Below are 18,188 nucleotides of genomic sequence, written 5' to 3'. Positions count from 1 at the left end.
ACAGGCCGGATATGATGAGATGACGGCTGAGATGAAAGCCCGACGAGAAGAGATGGAAGTCGACCAAGAAAAGCTGCGAGAGCAACTCCAACAGATGAAAGTGGACCTTGCAGAAGAAACTGCAGCCATAAAAGAAGATGTAGAAATGACGGAAGTGACGTCTGAAGAATCAGAGGATGAAGAAATGAAGGAAGTTGCTAGTGAAGTGTCTGAGAAAGATCAAGAAATGATGGATAAAACAGCTAACGAGATTAAAGAAAAAGATCGAAAACATGAAATATAAGACTGAAACGAAGCTCCTGATTCTCAAGTGCCTGAAGTAGAAGAAAGTGAAAATGTGACTGTCAAGCTGGTAGAAACTGATAGTGAAGTTACGAAGTCGTAGTCAGCAAGTATTGAACCATCTGAAAATGCATGTGATGCAGAGATGGGAGAAGTTGATGTACAGCTTAAGCAGAGTGTTCCAGTATTGCAAGAAAATACACGCACTTAACAAACTGGGTGTGTGTGTCTCATAGTGCAGGTTGTGCAGACGCGGACTTCATTCTAAACCAGGATACTTCTGCTTGTAAAGAATTGGATTCTGTTCATAACTCTGATGCAAAAATCGGAACTGATTTTCAGGAAATAGAGGTAAATAGGCATGTACCATCTGCTAAAGATACCGAGGTGAACTATACGCATGTTGCTTATGATCTACAGAGTGGTGTACGAATTGTTTTAGATTTTACTGTGGATGAAAAGCCTGAAAGAACTAAATCCCCAGATTGTGATATGCATAACAGAAATACATCTGAGAACTGCAAAGTATTTGACCCTGGGATAACTTAATGAAAAGCTTGAGACTGCAATTCATTGCAAACATTAATTTATATAATTTAAAATTGTTATGTGGTTAATTTGTGTATATACTTGTACATAGTTTAAATATTTGTTTCTTTAGTTGTGTTATTTGTTGTTTTATTACGTTTTGTTTGTATCGAATTTGGCTTCTGACCAAGGATTGTACTGCCCGGGAAGTGCACTCCTTGGGATGGGGCAGTGTTACGAAATGTCCAGCTGCGGTAAGATAGCTTCCCCGTAAAGCAGGTTTAGAGTTGCCAGGAAATGGCAAGGGAAGACAGGGTTGCCATATTTGGCGAGAAATCGCCCATTTGTCGACAAAACTGGTGATATGCCATAGAAGGATGGAGAACTTTCTAGAAAGGAATTTTTACCGGTTTGGATCAGAATATTCTCGAAAACAGCCCAAAAGCTATATAAACGCTGCTTGCACACGGAGGAGCAGTCAGTCAGTGCCTCGTCTAACGAGTTGATTGTCAGTCTAGTGTCGAGTTGGTCGTTGAGAGAATCGCGAGTGTAGCGAGTGCATCATCGAGTCTATCGAGTGTATCGTCGAGTGCATTGCTAATTGTAGCGTGGAGAGTCTGGAGAGTACGCTGAGTTCCGAGGACGATCGAACAGGGTCGGGAGCTGTATTTTGCCGAGAAGCTCTCTTCACCGTTATAGCCTGATAACCTGAAGGCTGGAGTCTCGAGAGTACGTAGGGTTCCGGAAACGACCGAAATGAGTCGGGAGCTGTACTCTGGCGCTTTGCCGCGAAGCGGTCTTTAACGTTATAGCCTGATAGCCTGAAGGCTGGAGTCTCGAGAGTACGTAGAGTTCCGAGAACGACCGAACCGAGTCGGAAGCTGTACTCTGGTGCTTTACCATGAAGCTGTCTTCAGTGTTATAGCCTGAAGGATTGTTTCAGTGTGTTTCGACTACTGTAAACGGGATTTTGGAGCTGCCTTGAGTTATACACTAAATAAATTGTGTCTGATTCTTCATCAAGGGTTGTCGTCAATCACTCCATATCCGCGAAACCCGTGCAGAAACGTAACAATATGTATGATAAAAATCATGGAAATCAAAATTATGACTTAACTAATATTCAGTGAACATCGAATGTAGTAAGCGGACATTATTCAATTGATTTCAAATTAGATTACGTTCAAAATTTATGGACTAGACTTTTTGGCATAAAATTAAACTGTGAGAATCGTTTTCTAATCTAAGTTCAAATCAATCTACTAAAGCTTCACTATAATGTTCAGAAAAGCTACATAAACCAGAAGTTACTTTGAGATAATGTTAAAAAGCTTTCTTAGATTAAAAGCTTATTAGCGGTATCCTATTAATTCTTCTCTATTCTAAAAATCGCAATAATAGCTTTCCTGGACTACGTCATTTCTAGATCAATCCATCTTGCATGGTGTTAAGTCATTAAGACTATTTAACTGTAAGATTACGTCATTTTTTTCTGTTCTTGGCGCCTTGCATGGCGCAGATGTTCATTACAGCAACCCTGTAAACGCTTACTCAGTTTTTTTTTCATTGCTGTTGTTGTTAATAGTAAGTCATCGCTTGAAAGATGGCACGCATTTGATTAAAGTTGTTGAATAAAATATTTAGTACAGTCCACTTCTAGTTAATTTGAATTTGTTGTATAACAACGCACGCATCGCATGAACACTTTATGGCCCGCCGAGCCACAGGTAGAAGATATCGTTGCTAAAATTAACTTTTTAGAACATTTGTAATACTTTCGTTTGGTTGTATTACGCATAACTTCATATAGAGTGTTTGGAATGCTTTCGTTTTCGTGTGGATTACGCAATTAAGATTGGATACTGTGTCATCGTTCATTTCCGGTGTTGCTGTCGAGAAATCTGCAATCACGGTAAGTGATAAATTATTAATTTGTTCATGATGAGTGAATTGAAAGCGATTAAAGCTAACAAAAAAGTTTAAAATGCAGTATCAGAAAGTTTGAAAATAAGGTAAATTCTACAGTGGATGAAGCAGATATTTCCTTATTGGAGTTATACGAATCAAAAATATTAGAATTTAAAAAGGAATTAAGTAACATTTTCGATTCTTTATTTGCACATTGTGAAGAAAAAGACACTGACGAATTCATTAAGGTAAAGGAAAATGTAGTAGATAATCTCGATGAAATTCATTTGAAAATTAAAAGAAAAATTTCTGAGATCCGTTCTCAAAGGAATAGCTGCTCAAATGAAAACGGTTCGAGTAAAGACATAATTGTTTCGGATATAAAATTGCCTAAATTGTCTCTTCCAGTATTTAGTGGGAAAATCGAAGAATGGATTGAATTTGAGGATTTATTTTCCGCAGCTGTGCATAAAAATAGCAAATTAACTAATGCGCAAAAATTGCAATGTTTAAAGAGTTCGTGTAAGGCAGACGCTTTAAATATTATTCAGTCCATTCCAATTTCAGATTCGAATTATGACATAGCATGGAATCTGTTGGTTGAGCGCTATTGCAACAAAAAGGATTTGATCAATTCTATCATAAAGAAATTAATTTCTATACCTCAAACGAGTGATTCTACTTCGTCACTTTTAAAATTTATCGATAAGGTGCATGAATGTTTACGATCCTTGGAAGCATTGGAGCAAAAGGTGGAAAAATTTTCAGACACGTTAATTGTTTATTTATTAGTTGAAAAGTTGGATAGAAATACTCGGTGTTGGTGGGAAAGGTCACTTAAAAAAGACGAGATGGGAACGGTTATACAACTGATATGTTTTTTGAAGGAACACGCTCGCACCCTATCACATTACAAACCTCCGCATGGGGAATCGAAACGCTCATTTAATACCAAAGCTCTTACATCACTTTCGGAAAATTCCAAAAATTGTCCTTATTGTAAAGCTGATCATTTATTGTTGAAATGTGCGCAATTCTTAAATCTAACAGTCAAGAAACGATTGGAATTTGTAAAGACAAAAAAACTATGTTTCAATTGTTTATCTTCGGTCCACACAATCAAAGACTGTAAAAGTTCTAATACATGCAGAAAATGTCAGAAATTTCACAATTCGCTCTTACATTTTGATCGAAATGAAGAAAATTTCGATAAAGCAAATGGCACATCGAATCAAATCACAAACAAGACTAATAAATTAAGCAGTAATCTTTCTCCAAATGCTGATACATTTACTCCAATGGCAACCAGCCAAAAGGTTAGTGACACTAATGTAACCAACCAAGCAAAGTCCATTAACGGTACTGCGCTGAATATTTCCAGTTCTTTTAATCAACAAGTTCTACTTTCAACTGCAATTATTTTCGTTAAGGGTAATGATGGAAAATTTATCTCGCTGAGAGCCTTGCTGGATTCCGGTTCTCAAAATAATTTCATTACTAAAGAAGGTGCTGAGTTATTGAATTTGAAGAAAAGAAAAATAAACGCTTCTATTTCAGGTATGAATGGTACAGTTATGGGTGTTAAGGAAAAAGCTATAGCAACCATCGCTAACGCTACTAGAGATTTTATTCGTACCTTACAATTTTTTGTTGTTCCAAAAGTAACTCGCGTAACGCCTGCTAGATATATAAACATTCCTGATGTTAAGCAGTTGCAACTCATTGGTTTAGCTGATCCAGAGTTTTATAAACCTGGTCAAATACATGTTTTGTTATCTAACGAAATATTTTTTGATTTACTGGGAACAAATAGAATAAATATGCAAGACCTGATTCTCCATCAGTCAGTTTTTGGATACATCGTTAGCGGGTCAGTACGCATGCCGCAGCAAGGCAGTGTTGATAATTTTTGTGGGTTTGTGGAAAATGGGGATAATTTATCTGACAACATGAGAAGGTTTTGGGAAATTGAAGGTATTAATGAAGCAAAAAAAGTGAAAAGTCAGGAAGAGGAATTTTGTGAACAGCACTTTCTTCGTACACACGCGAGGCAAGATGATGGCAGATATGTAGTGGAAATGCCAATTAAGGAGGAAGGACTTAGCCTTTTAGGGAAATCGAGAGAAAACGCTAGCAAAAGACTGAATTATCTACTTAAACGCTTCACTCGCAATCCCGCAATGAAACACTTATACGAAGATTTCATTAAGGAATATAATGAATTAGGCCATTCCGAAGAAATTGATGAAGGGGATAGCTCTAGTTTCTCATATTATCTTCCTCACCATGGGGTTTTCAGGCCCGAGAAACCTAGCACTAAACTTAGGGTAGTGTTCGATGCCACTGCTCCTACGACTACTGGAACTTCGTTAAACGATATTCTGCTGAATGGAGGGTTAGCTCAAGACGAACTATTTGATATTATTTGCAGATTTCGAACGCATAAAATTGCCTTCACAGCAGACATTGTAAAAATGTATCGTCAGATTTTGATTAAAGAACATCAAAGAGATTTACTACGCATCTTATGGAAGAGTAGTGAAGAAGAACCAGTTAAGGTCTATAGACTGAAGACTATAACTTACGGTACTTCCAACGCGCCATATCTAGCAACACGCACACTTAATCAATTAGCAGAAGACGAGAAAAATAATTTTTCGTTAGCAGCGCCAATAGTACAAAGGGATTTTTATGTCGATGACGTACTCACAGGAGCCCATACTCTAATAGAGGCTAAAGAATTACAGTCGCAATTGATTAACCTATTATCACGTGGAGGAATGCGTCTGCACAGATGGTGTGCTAATCATCCTGATCTTTTGCAGTTTCCGGATGGACAAGAGGAATATTCTTTCAGTAATTTCGATGACGATCAGAGCATCAAAACTTTAGGATTATTATGGAATCCAAAGATAGATTGTTTTTCGTACAAATCAACCATCAAGAAACCAACTACTTACACAAAGAGAACAGTGTTGTCTGATATTGCTCGCATTTATGATCCATTAGGACTGCTTGGTCCAGGGATAACAAAAGCAAAAATCTTCATCCAAAGACATTGGTTATTGAAGCTTGATTGGAACGATCCGCTACCCGAAAGGATAATTAAGGATTGGCAACTTTTTATTGATTCAATGCAATCTATCAACAATTTGAAAGTCAGTAGATATGTTTTACAGGATAGTTTTTCTGATATACAAATTCATGGATTTTCAGATGCATCAGAACACGCATACGGAGTAGCCATCTATTTACGCTGTAGAAGTGACAATAATTTATCTTCACATTTGCTTTGCAGCAAGTCCAGAGTAGCTCCACTAAAACCGCTGACAGTACCTCGACTGGAACTCTGCGCAGCTGTACTGCTAGCACAGCTTGTTGCAAAGGTGGTGCCTTTATTGAAATTGGACATCAGTAAAATGTCTGTGGTGTGACTCAACCATAGTGTCAGCATGGCTTCAGAATCCTCCGCATGTACTAAAAACTTTTGTTGCTAATCGAGTGTTGCAGATCCAAGACCTAACACAGACATGCCAGTGGAATTATGTGCGTTCAGAGGAGAACCCGGCAGACCTTATTTCCCGAGGACTGAATTTTGACAAACTGCATGATGCTGATCTGTGGTGGAAAGGTCCTCCATTCTTGAGTGAGGGTGTCATACCTAACAAGAACATTGACTTTGAACAATTAGAAAAAACAGAGACATTTTCTAATGAACTGAGAAAAAGAACTGACATTGCTTGTTTATGCACTTTGCCTTCAAAATTTATTGATAATGTCCTAGATATCACTAACAATTATTCAAAATTATTGCGTATTGTTAGTTATATTTTCAGGTTCATTTGGAACTCTAGGTGTGCAAAACAGAAAGGAGCACAGAGAAGAACAGGAGGGGTAAGTTCAAAGGAGTTAAATGAGGCAGAATCCTTTTTAGTAAGAGAGGTTCAAAAATGTAGTTTTTATTCAGAATACAACTCCCTCGCACAAGGTAAACCCATTAATAATAAAAGTAATTTACTTTCTTTGAACCCTTTTTTGGATGCAAATAATGTAATGAGAGTAGGAGGCCGATTACAAGGGGCCAATGTAATGTTTTCACAAAAACATCAAATAATTTTGCCTGTTAAATGCAAACTAACTAAGCTGATTGCTGAGCATTATCATCGGAAATATTTACACGTAGATTCGCAAGCATTATTGTGTTTCATGACACAGAAATTTTGGCCATTACAAGGTAGGAATTTAACTAGAAAGATTACCCATGAATGTATAATTTGTAGTAAAAATAAACCAGTCACTATCGAACAAATTATGGGGTCATTACCTGCAGAGCGCGTAAATCCAAGCTCACCCTTTAATCATGTCGGCACCGATTTTTGCGGTCCATTTTTTATTAGGTACAAGGGACAGAGGAAAGGAACTCTTCATAAGGTATATTTAGCTCTTTTCATTTGCCTTATAACAAAGGCAGTGCATCTCGACCTAGTGAGTGATCTCACCACTGACGCATTTATTGCCACCTTAAAGAGATTTATTGCTAGGCGCGGAAAATGCTCAATCATTTTCTCAGACAACGCAAAAAACTTCGTTGGCGCAAATGCCGAATTGCAAAGAATTAACAATTTAATTAGAAATTCTGACAAAAAATTAGCAGATTATTTAGGTGAAGAAGGAATAGTATGGAAGTTTATTCCCCCACGGGCACCTAATTTTGGTGGACTATGGGAATCTGGAATAAAATCCGTGAAATATCACTTAAAGCGGATTGTAGGTAATGCAAGGTTGACTTTCGAGGAGTTATTAACTGTAGTAACTCAGATAGAGTCTGTTTTAAATTCTCGCCCTATTACTCCCTTACCTTCCGATGTAAATGATTTAGAGGCATTAACACCAGGTCATTTTCTCATTGGAAGACCCTTGAATGCTATAGTAGAACCCGAATTAATTGATATACCTGAAAACAGACTCTCAAGACGGAAACGAACTACCAGATTTGTCCAGTTGATATGGAATCGTTGGTATAGGGACTATTTAAACACACTACAACAGCGTTCAAAATGGAAGGTAGAACAAACGAATATTAAAATAGGTATGCTAGTACTAGTTAAGGAGGATGAGCTTCCTTGTAGATGGGTGTTAGGGCGCATTACAAGAATTTTTCCTGGAGTTGACGGTAAGGTTAGAGTAGTAGAAATACAGACAGCAAAGGGCATCATTAAGCGTGGAATTACAAAAATTGCAATTTTACCCCAAGAAGAAGCTTCTTAAGTTAGTTAAGTGTTAGCTTATTATTATAAAACTTGTATTGTACATTGTATTGTGTATAAAATTTTTCTTGAAAATTGAATATTATTATATTGAATTAAGAGATGTTATTCGTATTGCATTATTGTATAAGGTAGTAATTGTACAATTTTGTAGGTTATTATGAGTATTATCGCACGAAATTATTGAAGTAACCCTTCAATGCCGGGGGGGTATGTTAAGTCATTAAGACTTTTTAACTGTAAGATTACGTCATTTTTTTCTGTTCTTGGCGCCTTGCATGGCGCAGATGTTCATTACAGCAACCCTGTAAACGCTTACTCAGTTTGTTTTCATTGCTGTTGTTGTTAATAGTAAGTCATCGCTTGAAAGATGGCACGCATTTGATTAAAGTTGTTGAATAAAATATTTAGTACAGTCCACTTCTAGTTAATTTGAAATTGTTGTATAACAACGCACGCATCGCATGAACACATGGCTTGCGTAACGCTTATGACGTAGCTAACGCGGAACCTGAACTTAAAATTTCGAGAACTAAAGCCTTTCTAATCTAAACTAAAACCTCTTCTTAGTGAGCCTCTGCATTGGTTTTTCAGCTTCAACTCTCTCGCTGTGAAGACGCTACTTCTCTCCCTTTCCTTTGTTGTGCTTCTACCTAAGCTGTTATCTAAAATGGGATAATCTGTAGAAAATTTGGGGTGCGTATTGCGCCCACGATCTTGTGTGGCAAAAATATATTTTGTATAATTAGTTCGTGTTCACCAATAAAAGTTATATTCAATTTGGCTGGGTCTGTCTACAAGTCTTTCCTTCGAGTATCATCTTTCTAACTATGCAGTAAAGTCTCCCCAGAATATAACGCAGAGAACCATTGTCAGTCTGTTGCAGCTTACTCCAAGTCACTCTGTTACATATATAGACTTTTGGTGCTGCCGATAGCAATAAAAAAGGGAGGGGCACAATTAGATGTTATAGCAGTCCACATATAAAATTACCACTTTCTACGTCTAATCGTTCTTGAGTTATGCGGGATATATACTTACATACGTCACAGAAAAATTGCTTTTACAATCCGTTTTGGTAATAACAGTTCTTTATTCTGTTTGTACGCACAGATGTCATGCAAAAAAGTACTCAAAATGAATATAATATATATAATACTCGATTATATAGAATATTGAAATTTTTCGTGATTATAGTACGTTCTTTACTTCATACAAGGAAGTAAAAGGATGATGCCAAATAACATCATTTTATTCTTATCCAAAATGTGCACTTTTTTGATGCTATTTATTACAACCTCTGACGAAGAATTTTTTCGATTTACTACATTCGATATTTAGAATATTAATTTATTCGATATTTAGATACTTTAATTTAATTAATTTTTATTAAGTAATTATACTATTAGCACACGTACTTGAATTACGTTCCTAACCCCTGACATTGCATGCTTCCACCAGAGAATGATCGTTTCCTCGCCTAACAATGAGTTTGAAACATTTTTTTAAAGCTACAAAAGAAAGAAGACAAATTTGTGTTTGAATATGATGTTAAAAGAGTTTATAAAGTTTATATCCATTTTTTGAGTCAAGTTAGGTTCTTCCAAGGCATTCATCGTTCACGCAACCAAGCTTATTACTGGTGTTCACATTCCACGTGCTATAATACCTTTAATGTATTAGAGAAGCATTTGACAAATTGCTAGTCCTTCTTATTATTTAAAGTGGTATAAAATCTTTCATTTATCTTTAAAATTAAAACTCTATGCAGTGCAAGAAATTGAGTGATTTGAAGGGAAATATATACTACTGAATAATTTGCATCTCAGTTTCATTTTTAATAATATACCTAATTGTATAATAACTCTAATGGATATAATTTATACTACATCTGATAGTATAATTTATAACACACCCAATTAATAAATCTGTAATAAAGTAAGAAATTTTTAACGTCACTTGCAGCTAAATACAAAATAATCGCGTTACTGTCTTATGCAGGTTCATAAAAAATAATCATTTTCGTTGCTAACTTATTTTATTTTTATTTTTAATAAGAAGACACCACATCTTCTTACAAAGAGGAAAAATAGTTTAATTAATAATGATAGTTAAATATTTGCCAGTTGTAGGATAGCTTTTAAAGAATCTACTTTTTAACTCAGTGCGGAAGCTGAAGAATAAACTTTCGATGCCTTTCCCGTAAAACGTTACTTTTTACCAGTTTCTTAAAATCATTTTTTAATTTTATAGATACTGTGGTGTTCAGGTTGGTAAAACCATCTTATCGGACAGCTCTAGCATTCAAATTCGATTCTTCTCAGATGATGCAATTGAATCTAGAGGCTACAGCATTTTATTGGAGATGTATAATACTGGATGTTCCAAACGGATCAAACTTGGAGGAAGCATTCTGTCTGGCAGCTTCTATTCCCCAAATCATCCGGCCCGGTACTATGCAGATGATCTTTGTGTCTGGAAAATTGAGGTACGTCATTTTCATTAAAAAATGAACTAATATTCAGTGAACATCAAATATAGTAGGCGGACATTACTCAATGGATTTCAAATTAGATTACATTCAAAATTTATGCACTAGACCTTTCGGCATTAAACTAAACTATGAGAACCGTTTTCTAATCTAAATCCCAATCAATCTACTAAAACTTCACTATAATGTTCAGAAAAGCTACATAAACCAGAAACTACTTTGAAATAATGTTAAAAAGCTATCTTAGATTAAAAGAAGTTTCAAGTTTGAACTCAAAGCCAGATTTTTTTGTCATGGTAATCAAAGAAAGAATTAATATTTTGAAGTAGAATCGCAGAGTCAACTTTTCAATGATTTATTTTACAAAGCCAAATGAAGTAACAACATAAACTCCAGAGAACTGCTAACTAATATAATTAAATGAAAAAAAATAAAAAGTTAATCTTCTCTGCAAATTAATTTTTTTCCCTAGGTGTTCTTTTAAACTTTTTATTCCACTAATCGCTGGAATGAATTTAAATTAGTTCATTGGCATACCAAGCATCGCCTTCGTTTACTTTTTAATAAAATATCAGTGCAAGCAATGATAATCATAGACCCTAAACGTAATGCAAATCCATATAAAGCGGCAGAAGAATTGAGGTACTGAAAAGAAAGAATCTCTTAAATTATTTGCATAGTAAACTGTAATTGTTGATCAAACTGAAATAATTTTAAGCCATTCAAAATCTTGCCAGACTTTCAGAGATTTTTTTCAAAGATTCATGATTTTTTTACATATGCTATTGAAAATTTTCCAAAACTATAATCCCACGGTCTTTTAAACTCAGTTGAACTGTTTTATAGTAGTTTGTTATAAACCTTGATTATCACAAATTAGTTTGGAAATTTATTTATTTGTTTCAAACAGTGAATGGTGCAGCATTTGAAATTGTTTGGCAGCATGTGCATGTTCCACCTAAAGGCAATCAGGTATAAGTTCGTACTGTCTAAGAATTACATAGGCAGAAAAAAATCCTTAGTCTTTTAATTTAACCTAAATAATGTCTGGCTTATTATTCTGAAATAAAAAGTGTCAGCATGGAAATACAATGTCAGAATGGAATATGATTTCTTTTGGAAACTGTAGTGTCAACAAACTGCTCACTAAAGCTCCTTCCTAATTGCAGGCGTTTAGGACGAGATCCAAGAAATTTTTGTATTATAGTTATTAAAAAAGCATTAAAAACTGAATGAGATGGGGTAGAATTATTTTGGGAGCTTATTTAATACCCCAAATGATATTATTCTTCCCTGTAATAAAAAATTACGGCATTTTTTTTTATTAAAATGCAATAATTTGGTATAAATATCTGAATGAGATCTATAAACTATAAACATAAGAATTTCCTCATTTCTTCCGATACACCTTGGTAAGTTTGAAAAATTGGAAAGTTATTATACATTAATTGCGACTCGTTCGTTTTTAAAGCAAATAATCTAATCTCTAAGCTGATTCAGCATGTTGAAGTTTAAATCTCCTTTTATCGATTCGGTTATCGTGTGAATAATTTTAGTATCGCAATGATAGTGTCACGCGTAAAAAATTCCAGGTGTTTCCTGATTACTTTCATTTTATTCGTATTATTTAGAGATTATAAGTATGTGCATAAACAGAGGTAGATCCTTTGTTGTGCATTACTTACCACTATGCAGTCATCTCTAAAGATGTGTACTGTACACAAATCTTCAATAAAAGAATGAATCAAAGCTTATTTTGTGCTTAGAAGGGTTAATAGACGAAGATAAATAAAAAAACAGACTGTCTAGACTAGACGTTTCCAACTGAGAAGGTTTTCATAGTTTCAGGGGAATGCGATCAACCTTTTATTTAACTTTCAAGTAGTTAGTTTTAATGTATGAATATAAAAAAAAAACTACTTTTATTCAAGTTTGATATTTATTCAAGTTTTGGAAAGGACGAGGGAATGAACTGTGGTGAAAAGGGTGCAAGGGCTATAAAAGTTTAAGAACTCCTGGTCTAGACTCTTACTGCTTCATGTGAATTATCAGATAACAGCGTACCAGAATGACACAACGGTTCTTTTCCTAAGCAAGCAAAGTTTATGACAATTTTTGTTCTTGTTAAAAAGGGTGATCTGTCTTCGAATAATACCCCTCCCCCCAAAAAAAACATGGGTACGCAACGCTATAAAACTAACTATGTATTATATCTCATTATTTATAAGAAGTGTTTTTAATCGTATCAAAATTAAGACTTTTAAACCTTGAAAATGAAATTTGTTACTGCTTTTCATTATACAAATGAAAACACTTTATAAATAAAAGATATAAGAACGTGGTAATATTGCAGAAACAGCAGCATATTGCAGAAGATTGCAGAAGCAATAACAATCAAGAATGGTAAACTGTCTAACAAGAAATAGCAATTAAAAAACAATAACAAGAAATAGCAATTAAAAACAATGAAGCAGAAATTTAGAAAAAAAAACTGATATAAAAGTAAATTAATGTAAAAATAAACAATAATCGTTAAATATAAGTAATAATTAAATAATAAATAATAGTTGATAATTCCTTGGTTTTGTCAAGAAACAGCTGAAAGAATTATCAACAAACCCATGTTCTAAGTTAAACTATTAGTAATTGAATGAGACTAAATTTAAACAAATTTCAATTTTTTTCAAAAAAAAAAAAAAAAAAAAAAAATGAAAGAAAATAGCCAATAAGCAAAACTAAAATAGAGCAAAAAATTACGGTTCCAAGTACCTGCAGAAAACCCAAACCAAAGTAAATGTCGAAAACCAAAGTAAATGATCAAATTAAAATGCAAGCTGCAAAACTGAAGTCTCAAAATAAAATTTTAGAATGAACGGAAATAACCGAAAAGCTGAAAGGAAAATTTCCTTAACAAAATGCCCTAGAATTTTAGAAAAGGGATAATAAAAATACAATTTTCAAAACCAGACAAAAATTAAAATAGAGAATCAAAATAGTTGTATTAAACAGAGCAAGAAACAGTGAAATTGAGATAAGTGTGTTTATCTAAGTTTCCAAACAGGGATATTAACAAGAACCCTGTAGAATCATTAGGTATTTTTTGGAGGAAGGCAAGATGAAAAATTAGCAACCGCCTTCGCTGGGAATCGAACCACGGACTTCTGGAATACCGACTCAGCGTGCAAAACCACTACACCACGAAGGCACGCTAGGAAAGAGGGAGAAATACCTTATATACTGCCCTTTTTAAAGGGCGACTGGGATTTTAGGGGACCCAATCCTCAATTCCTGGATGTGAAAAATCCTCATCCAACACCCTTTTAGTTCCCTTTAGAGATGAAATCCAACACCCTTTAGAGATGAAAAATGAGCAACGCGTTCGCCGGGAATCGAACCACGGACCTCTCGAATACGCGCCCAGCATGCAGACCACCGCACCACGAAGGCGGAAGAAATACCTTATATACTACCCTTTTCAAAGGGCGACTGGGGTTTTTAGGGGACCCAATCGCCAAATCCTGGTAAGAAGAATCATCATCCATCACCCTTTTAGTTAGGGCGCCACTGTAGAGACATTAGGTATTTTTTTGGAAGCAGGAAAGATGAAAAATTAACAACGCCTTTTCCGGGAATCGAACCACGGGCCTCTGGAATACGCACCCAGCGTGCAGACCACCCCACCACGAAGGCATGCCAAGAAGGCTGGAGAAATACCTTATAGCCTGTATCCATCATTTACAAGTGTAAATAAAAATATTAAGTGAGAAAACATATTATGAGTGGTTGTATTGTTGGAAAGACGCAAGTTGAGAGGTGTTAGTGTTGCTTTAGTAAAAATGAAAAATATGAATACTTAGGAAAGGAAAATTTCTTAAATTTGAATTTTAAATTAAAGCAGATTAAAAGGAAAATGTGATATATGTATATAAATACTATATATCGAGATGAAAGAAACGTTCTGTTGAAATAAGCTGCTGTTAGTTTCATGGTTTGAAAAAATAAAGAACTTGTTATTACCATTATTCCTATACTACTCGAAAGCGAGGCCGTGTTGAGAAACGGTGGCCGTATTACGTAGTTTAAAATATGCCAGAAAGCGGGGATATACCTTGTGTAAATAAATTTATAATGCACAGTTTCTACTGTTAAAGAAGGAAGAATTTGCTTGTACGTATGTTTTTATGTTCCTCTCATTATGGAAAAACATCGGCATCCTAAATCCAGCCTAAACATCAGCACCTAAATTTTTAATATACCTTATTCTCCACTCAAACATATACACTTCGAAACCAAAATTTTGAATTTCAAATTTATTTATTTCGTATTTTGTGTGACTTTAATGAAATTTGGATTAAAATCCCAGCGATTTAAAACCTTTGTGTTGACAATCTGCAAATCGTTTTTCAGTAGAAAGGTGCACCACCAGGATACCCGAGCGCAATGCACTAACCATATCGAATATTTCTGATTTGCAAAATAAATTCTGTTAATAACTTGCAAAATTATCAGAAAGTCCTACACTTTGTAAGTAATTAGGTTCAGGTTCAGGCTGTAGTGCAGTGGACACCCATTTTTTAACCCCTGGTAATGTGGGTTACCCACATTACCAGGGGCGATTGTCCAACTGCACTATCTTTTGAGGCGATTATTAACATGTTAAAGTTTTGAGGTTGTTGGAGAGTTCAAGCAAAAGATTAATAATTTTTGCTCAGTCTCATACACAGAAAATGACCTCAAATGCTTCCGGAATAAATATGCTGATTGTGCATTTTGACATTCAAAATAAATAATAAATATTCCTGAGAACTGTAAGAGTCACCCTTCCGCAGAAACCGAAGCGCTATCTGCGTTTTAATTTTGCTGGCAGAGCATCTCGAAAGAAAGTTTTTTTTTTTTTTCTTTCTTTCTAAATTAATGGAGTGACTCATTTCCAATAAGTTTCAGTGATGAAGTTTTTGTAACTTTGGATATCCTCGCCCCGAAGTTCATTTAAAAGTCGATTTAATGCTCCCAATTCATCACGGCGAGCTACCTAGCCCCGTTTTGGTTTCCTTTTCTTCTTTTTTTCCCCCTTAGAACAGAAAGTAATTCGTTGGAAACTGTTTCGCAAACTTCAAGCACAGCAACTTGCACGTGGGTATCCATTTTGCAAACAAACGGAAGCGAGGTGTCAGTTCGGCTCTGATTGGTGTAAACTATCTGTCAGATTACAGTTCCGTTCACTCTGTTCGAGACGCTCGGACGAGGGGCTGGCCGAAAATCACTCGGAGAAGTGTAAACCGGCCTTTAATAAGGCTTGTTTGTTGCTCTCGCTCTTGGCCAAACGTTTTTCTGCATCAACGCCATTTTGTGAATAAAGCTTTTTTATATTTATTTCGTATTGTATGCGTCCTATTAATTTTTTTTGAACTGTACGTTCCTCATCCTTTGAGTACTATATTGTGTCTCTAAAGTATGATTTTCATGTTTTCCAGTTAATATTTGCGGAATTACAGATAAAATCAGAAAAGTTAGTTAAGTGGATATATTGAGTTAAGTAATAGACTAGTGTGTATTATTATTCGCACATCATTTTTAATATGTTTTCACATATGGAAAGAGCGTTCTATTTTCTGGTATGTATTATTACATTTTAAAGTTATCTTAAATGCTTTCTTTTTATTTTTTTAAACCTATCCAGTGTTAAAAAACTGCTAATTTTCCAAATGTACTGTATCATGTTAATGTGAAATTACAATTGAGAAAAAAGAGAGCGAGATGGAATGCGATTTTCGTACGGTAGAATATGTTTCAAATTTTAACTAAAGGTTACATTACTGAAAAAACTCTGGTCATTTTAGAACCTAGTCAAAAGTTTTTTTATTGGAATATTGTCGAAAATTATGCTGTAGATGTATATAAAATAGGATATGAAACAATGCAAAAGCGCGTCAGAGTTAACACCATACTTTAAGCATGAAATCTGATGTGACCTTTGATTAATCTGTCTTATTTTTACTATAAATCTTCTTAAATAAGTTATATTCTACCGAGTATCACACTGCATCTTATGAGAGAACTATGAAAGGGAGAACATTTGTTTTGAGTTTCTAGAGAAAAGTCTACCCACGAAAATAAATTAAAAAACATTTTGAATTACTATCGCTCGAAAGCTTTAAAGAAAGATAAAATATGTGGGTTGTAACAAAAACAAAGGTGCAAATTAAATTATTAAAATGGAATAACTTTTTCATGCAATGAATAATAGCCAATAAACATTTACAGTGCAAACAAAAGAATTTTTCAAAACAGCAGCTGGTTTTCTAGACAGTGAGAATTGGTCAAACAGGCCTTTTTCCTTGAAAAGCCTTCAATTAAATTCTTTCGAGACGTTACAGTTTTTTAGAGAGAAAATAAATAGAATCGTGTTTTCTTTTAAATATTTATATAAGAGGTATTTTTTAATACGCCAATAATGGAAAAATGTTTCTGAAATTAGCCCAGAATGGAAAATGTCTTCGAAATTTTCACCTGAATATTAAAATTGGTTTGTATTTACTTTTAATACAGAGAAGTGCAAAAATTTAGTATCAAATGAAGTTAGAAATTAATCTGTTAGTGTAAGATATGAAGCAAATAATTTAATAATAAACTACGAAAACATCAGAATAAAAATAATTTACTGTTTTATCTTTCACACATACACACTTTTCTCAACAATGTTTAAATTCATAACATATTTTAATAATAGAAGAATGAGTAAAAATCGTAGAACTAAAATTCTTTGGAGAAGAAATACACTTTGTATTTGTTTTTCTAAGTCAGATCAAACTTAGAACAAGTTGGAATTTACTAATGTCGGCCATATAAAGCCTCTATTTAAGAAGTATTTTTATTTCTTTATTTACAAATGCGGGGCTCTTTGCACCTAAGCCATTGATCTTATAGCTTCCGAATGCTTCTAGGTTACATAATTAAAGCTATCAAGTGCATAGTACAGGTGTAAATGTTCTTTTGTAACGGTAAAAGGCTACATTTTAAAAAATAAAGTTGGTATTTTGATTTTGACTTTACGATAAATTTATACAGATTGTAGGAAAGGATTATAACGTTCTAATAGTTTCTATGTAATTATTTTTATTTGAAATATATGAATAAGAATAAAATATCGCTACTGTAAATTTATGTAATCACAGTTTCAATTAAGATGATCAATAAAAATATTTTAAGATTTTGAAGGGACTATCAAAAGAAAATAATTTATTAGATTGAATTAAACCTACTTCGCCGACAGCGCATAAACCACAATAGAATAAATGCATTCTTTAAAATTCACTTTGTTTACCATAGCGACACTCTGGCGCTAGGTTTACTTAACAGTATTATATTTCGTTCATATTATAACTATGTCTATGTCTATGTCTATGTCTTATCACTTAGTAAGAGGCAATCGACCATTAATGGCCTTTACCAATATATGATACTTGACTTTTAAATGCTTGAAGAACCGAGTAAGTTGTATCCAATAATATGGAAGTACTTGTACACATGCTGTGCTAGAACTCAGAGATTACTAGCGACGGAGGCTCCTGTGCCGCCGTCCGTAGAATAAGTAAACTTTGCACAAAAGAGGTGCTCGTGTGGCGCCATCTATTAGTGATCAAAAGCATTTTAGTTGACTGGAGCCCTGGTTGCGCCATCTCTTGCAGGATAGATTGTAAGGCATTTTTTAA

At 34.5% G+C, this 18,188-nt stretch overlaps 1 protein-coding gene across 2 annotated transcripts in view; it reads left to right on the top strand.

Moving 5' to 3' along the window:
* Window positions 1–18,188, top strand: part of LOC118182794 (transmembrane protease serine 9-like) — a 157,848-nt gene that overhangs the window by 40,162 nt on the left and 99,498 nt on the right. For both annotated transcript variants that reach the window (XM_085820333.1, XM_085820334.1), the window contains one exon: window positions 10,239–10,473. In XM_085820333.1, the coding sequence (XP_085676459.1) occupies window positions 10,239–10,473 (235 nt within the window). The remainder of the gene's footprint in view (window positions 1–10,238; window positions 10,474–18,188) is intronic.

The sequence above is a fragment of the Stegodyphus dumicola genome, chromosome 7 (assembly GCF_044657685.1).
Source record: "Stegodyphus dumicola isolate Sdum_Otavi_A_Nest chromosome 7, ASM4465768v1".
Taxonomy (NCBI): Eukaryota; Metazoa; Arthropoda; class Arachnida; order Araneae; family Eresidae; genus Stegodyphus; species Stegodyphus dumicola.
This window is presented reverse-complemented; position numbering and strand designations above follow the sequence as displayed.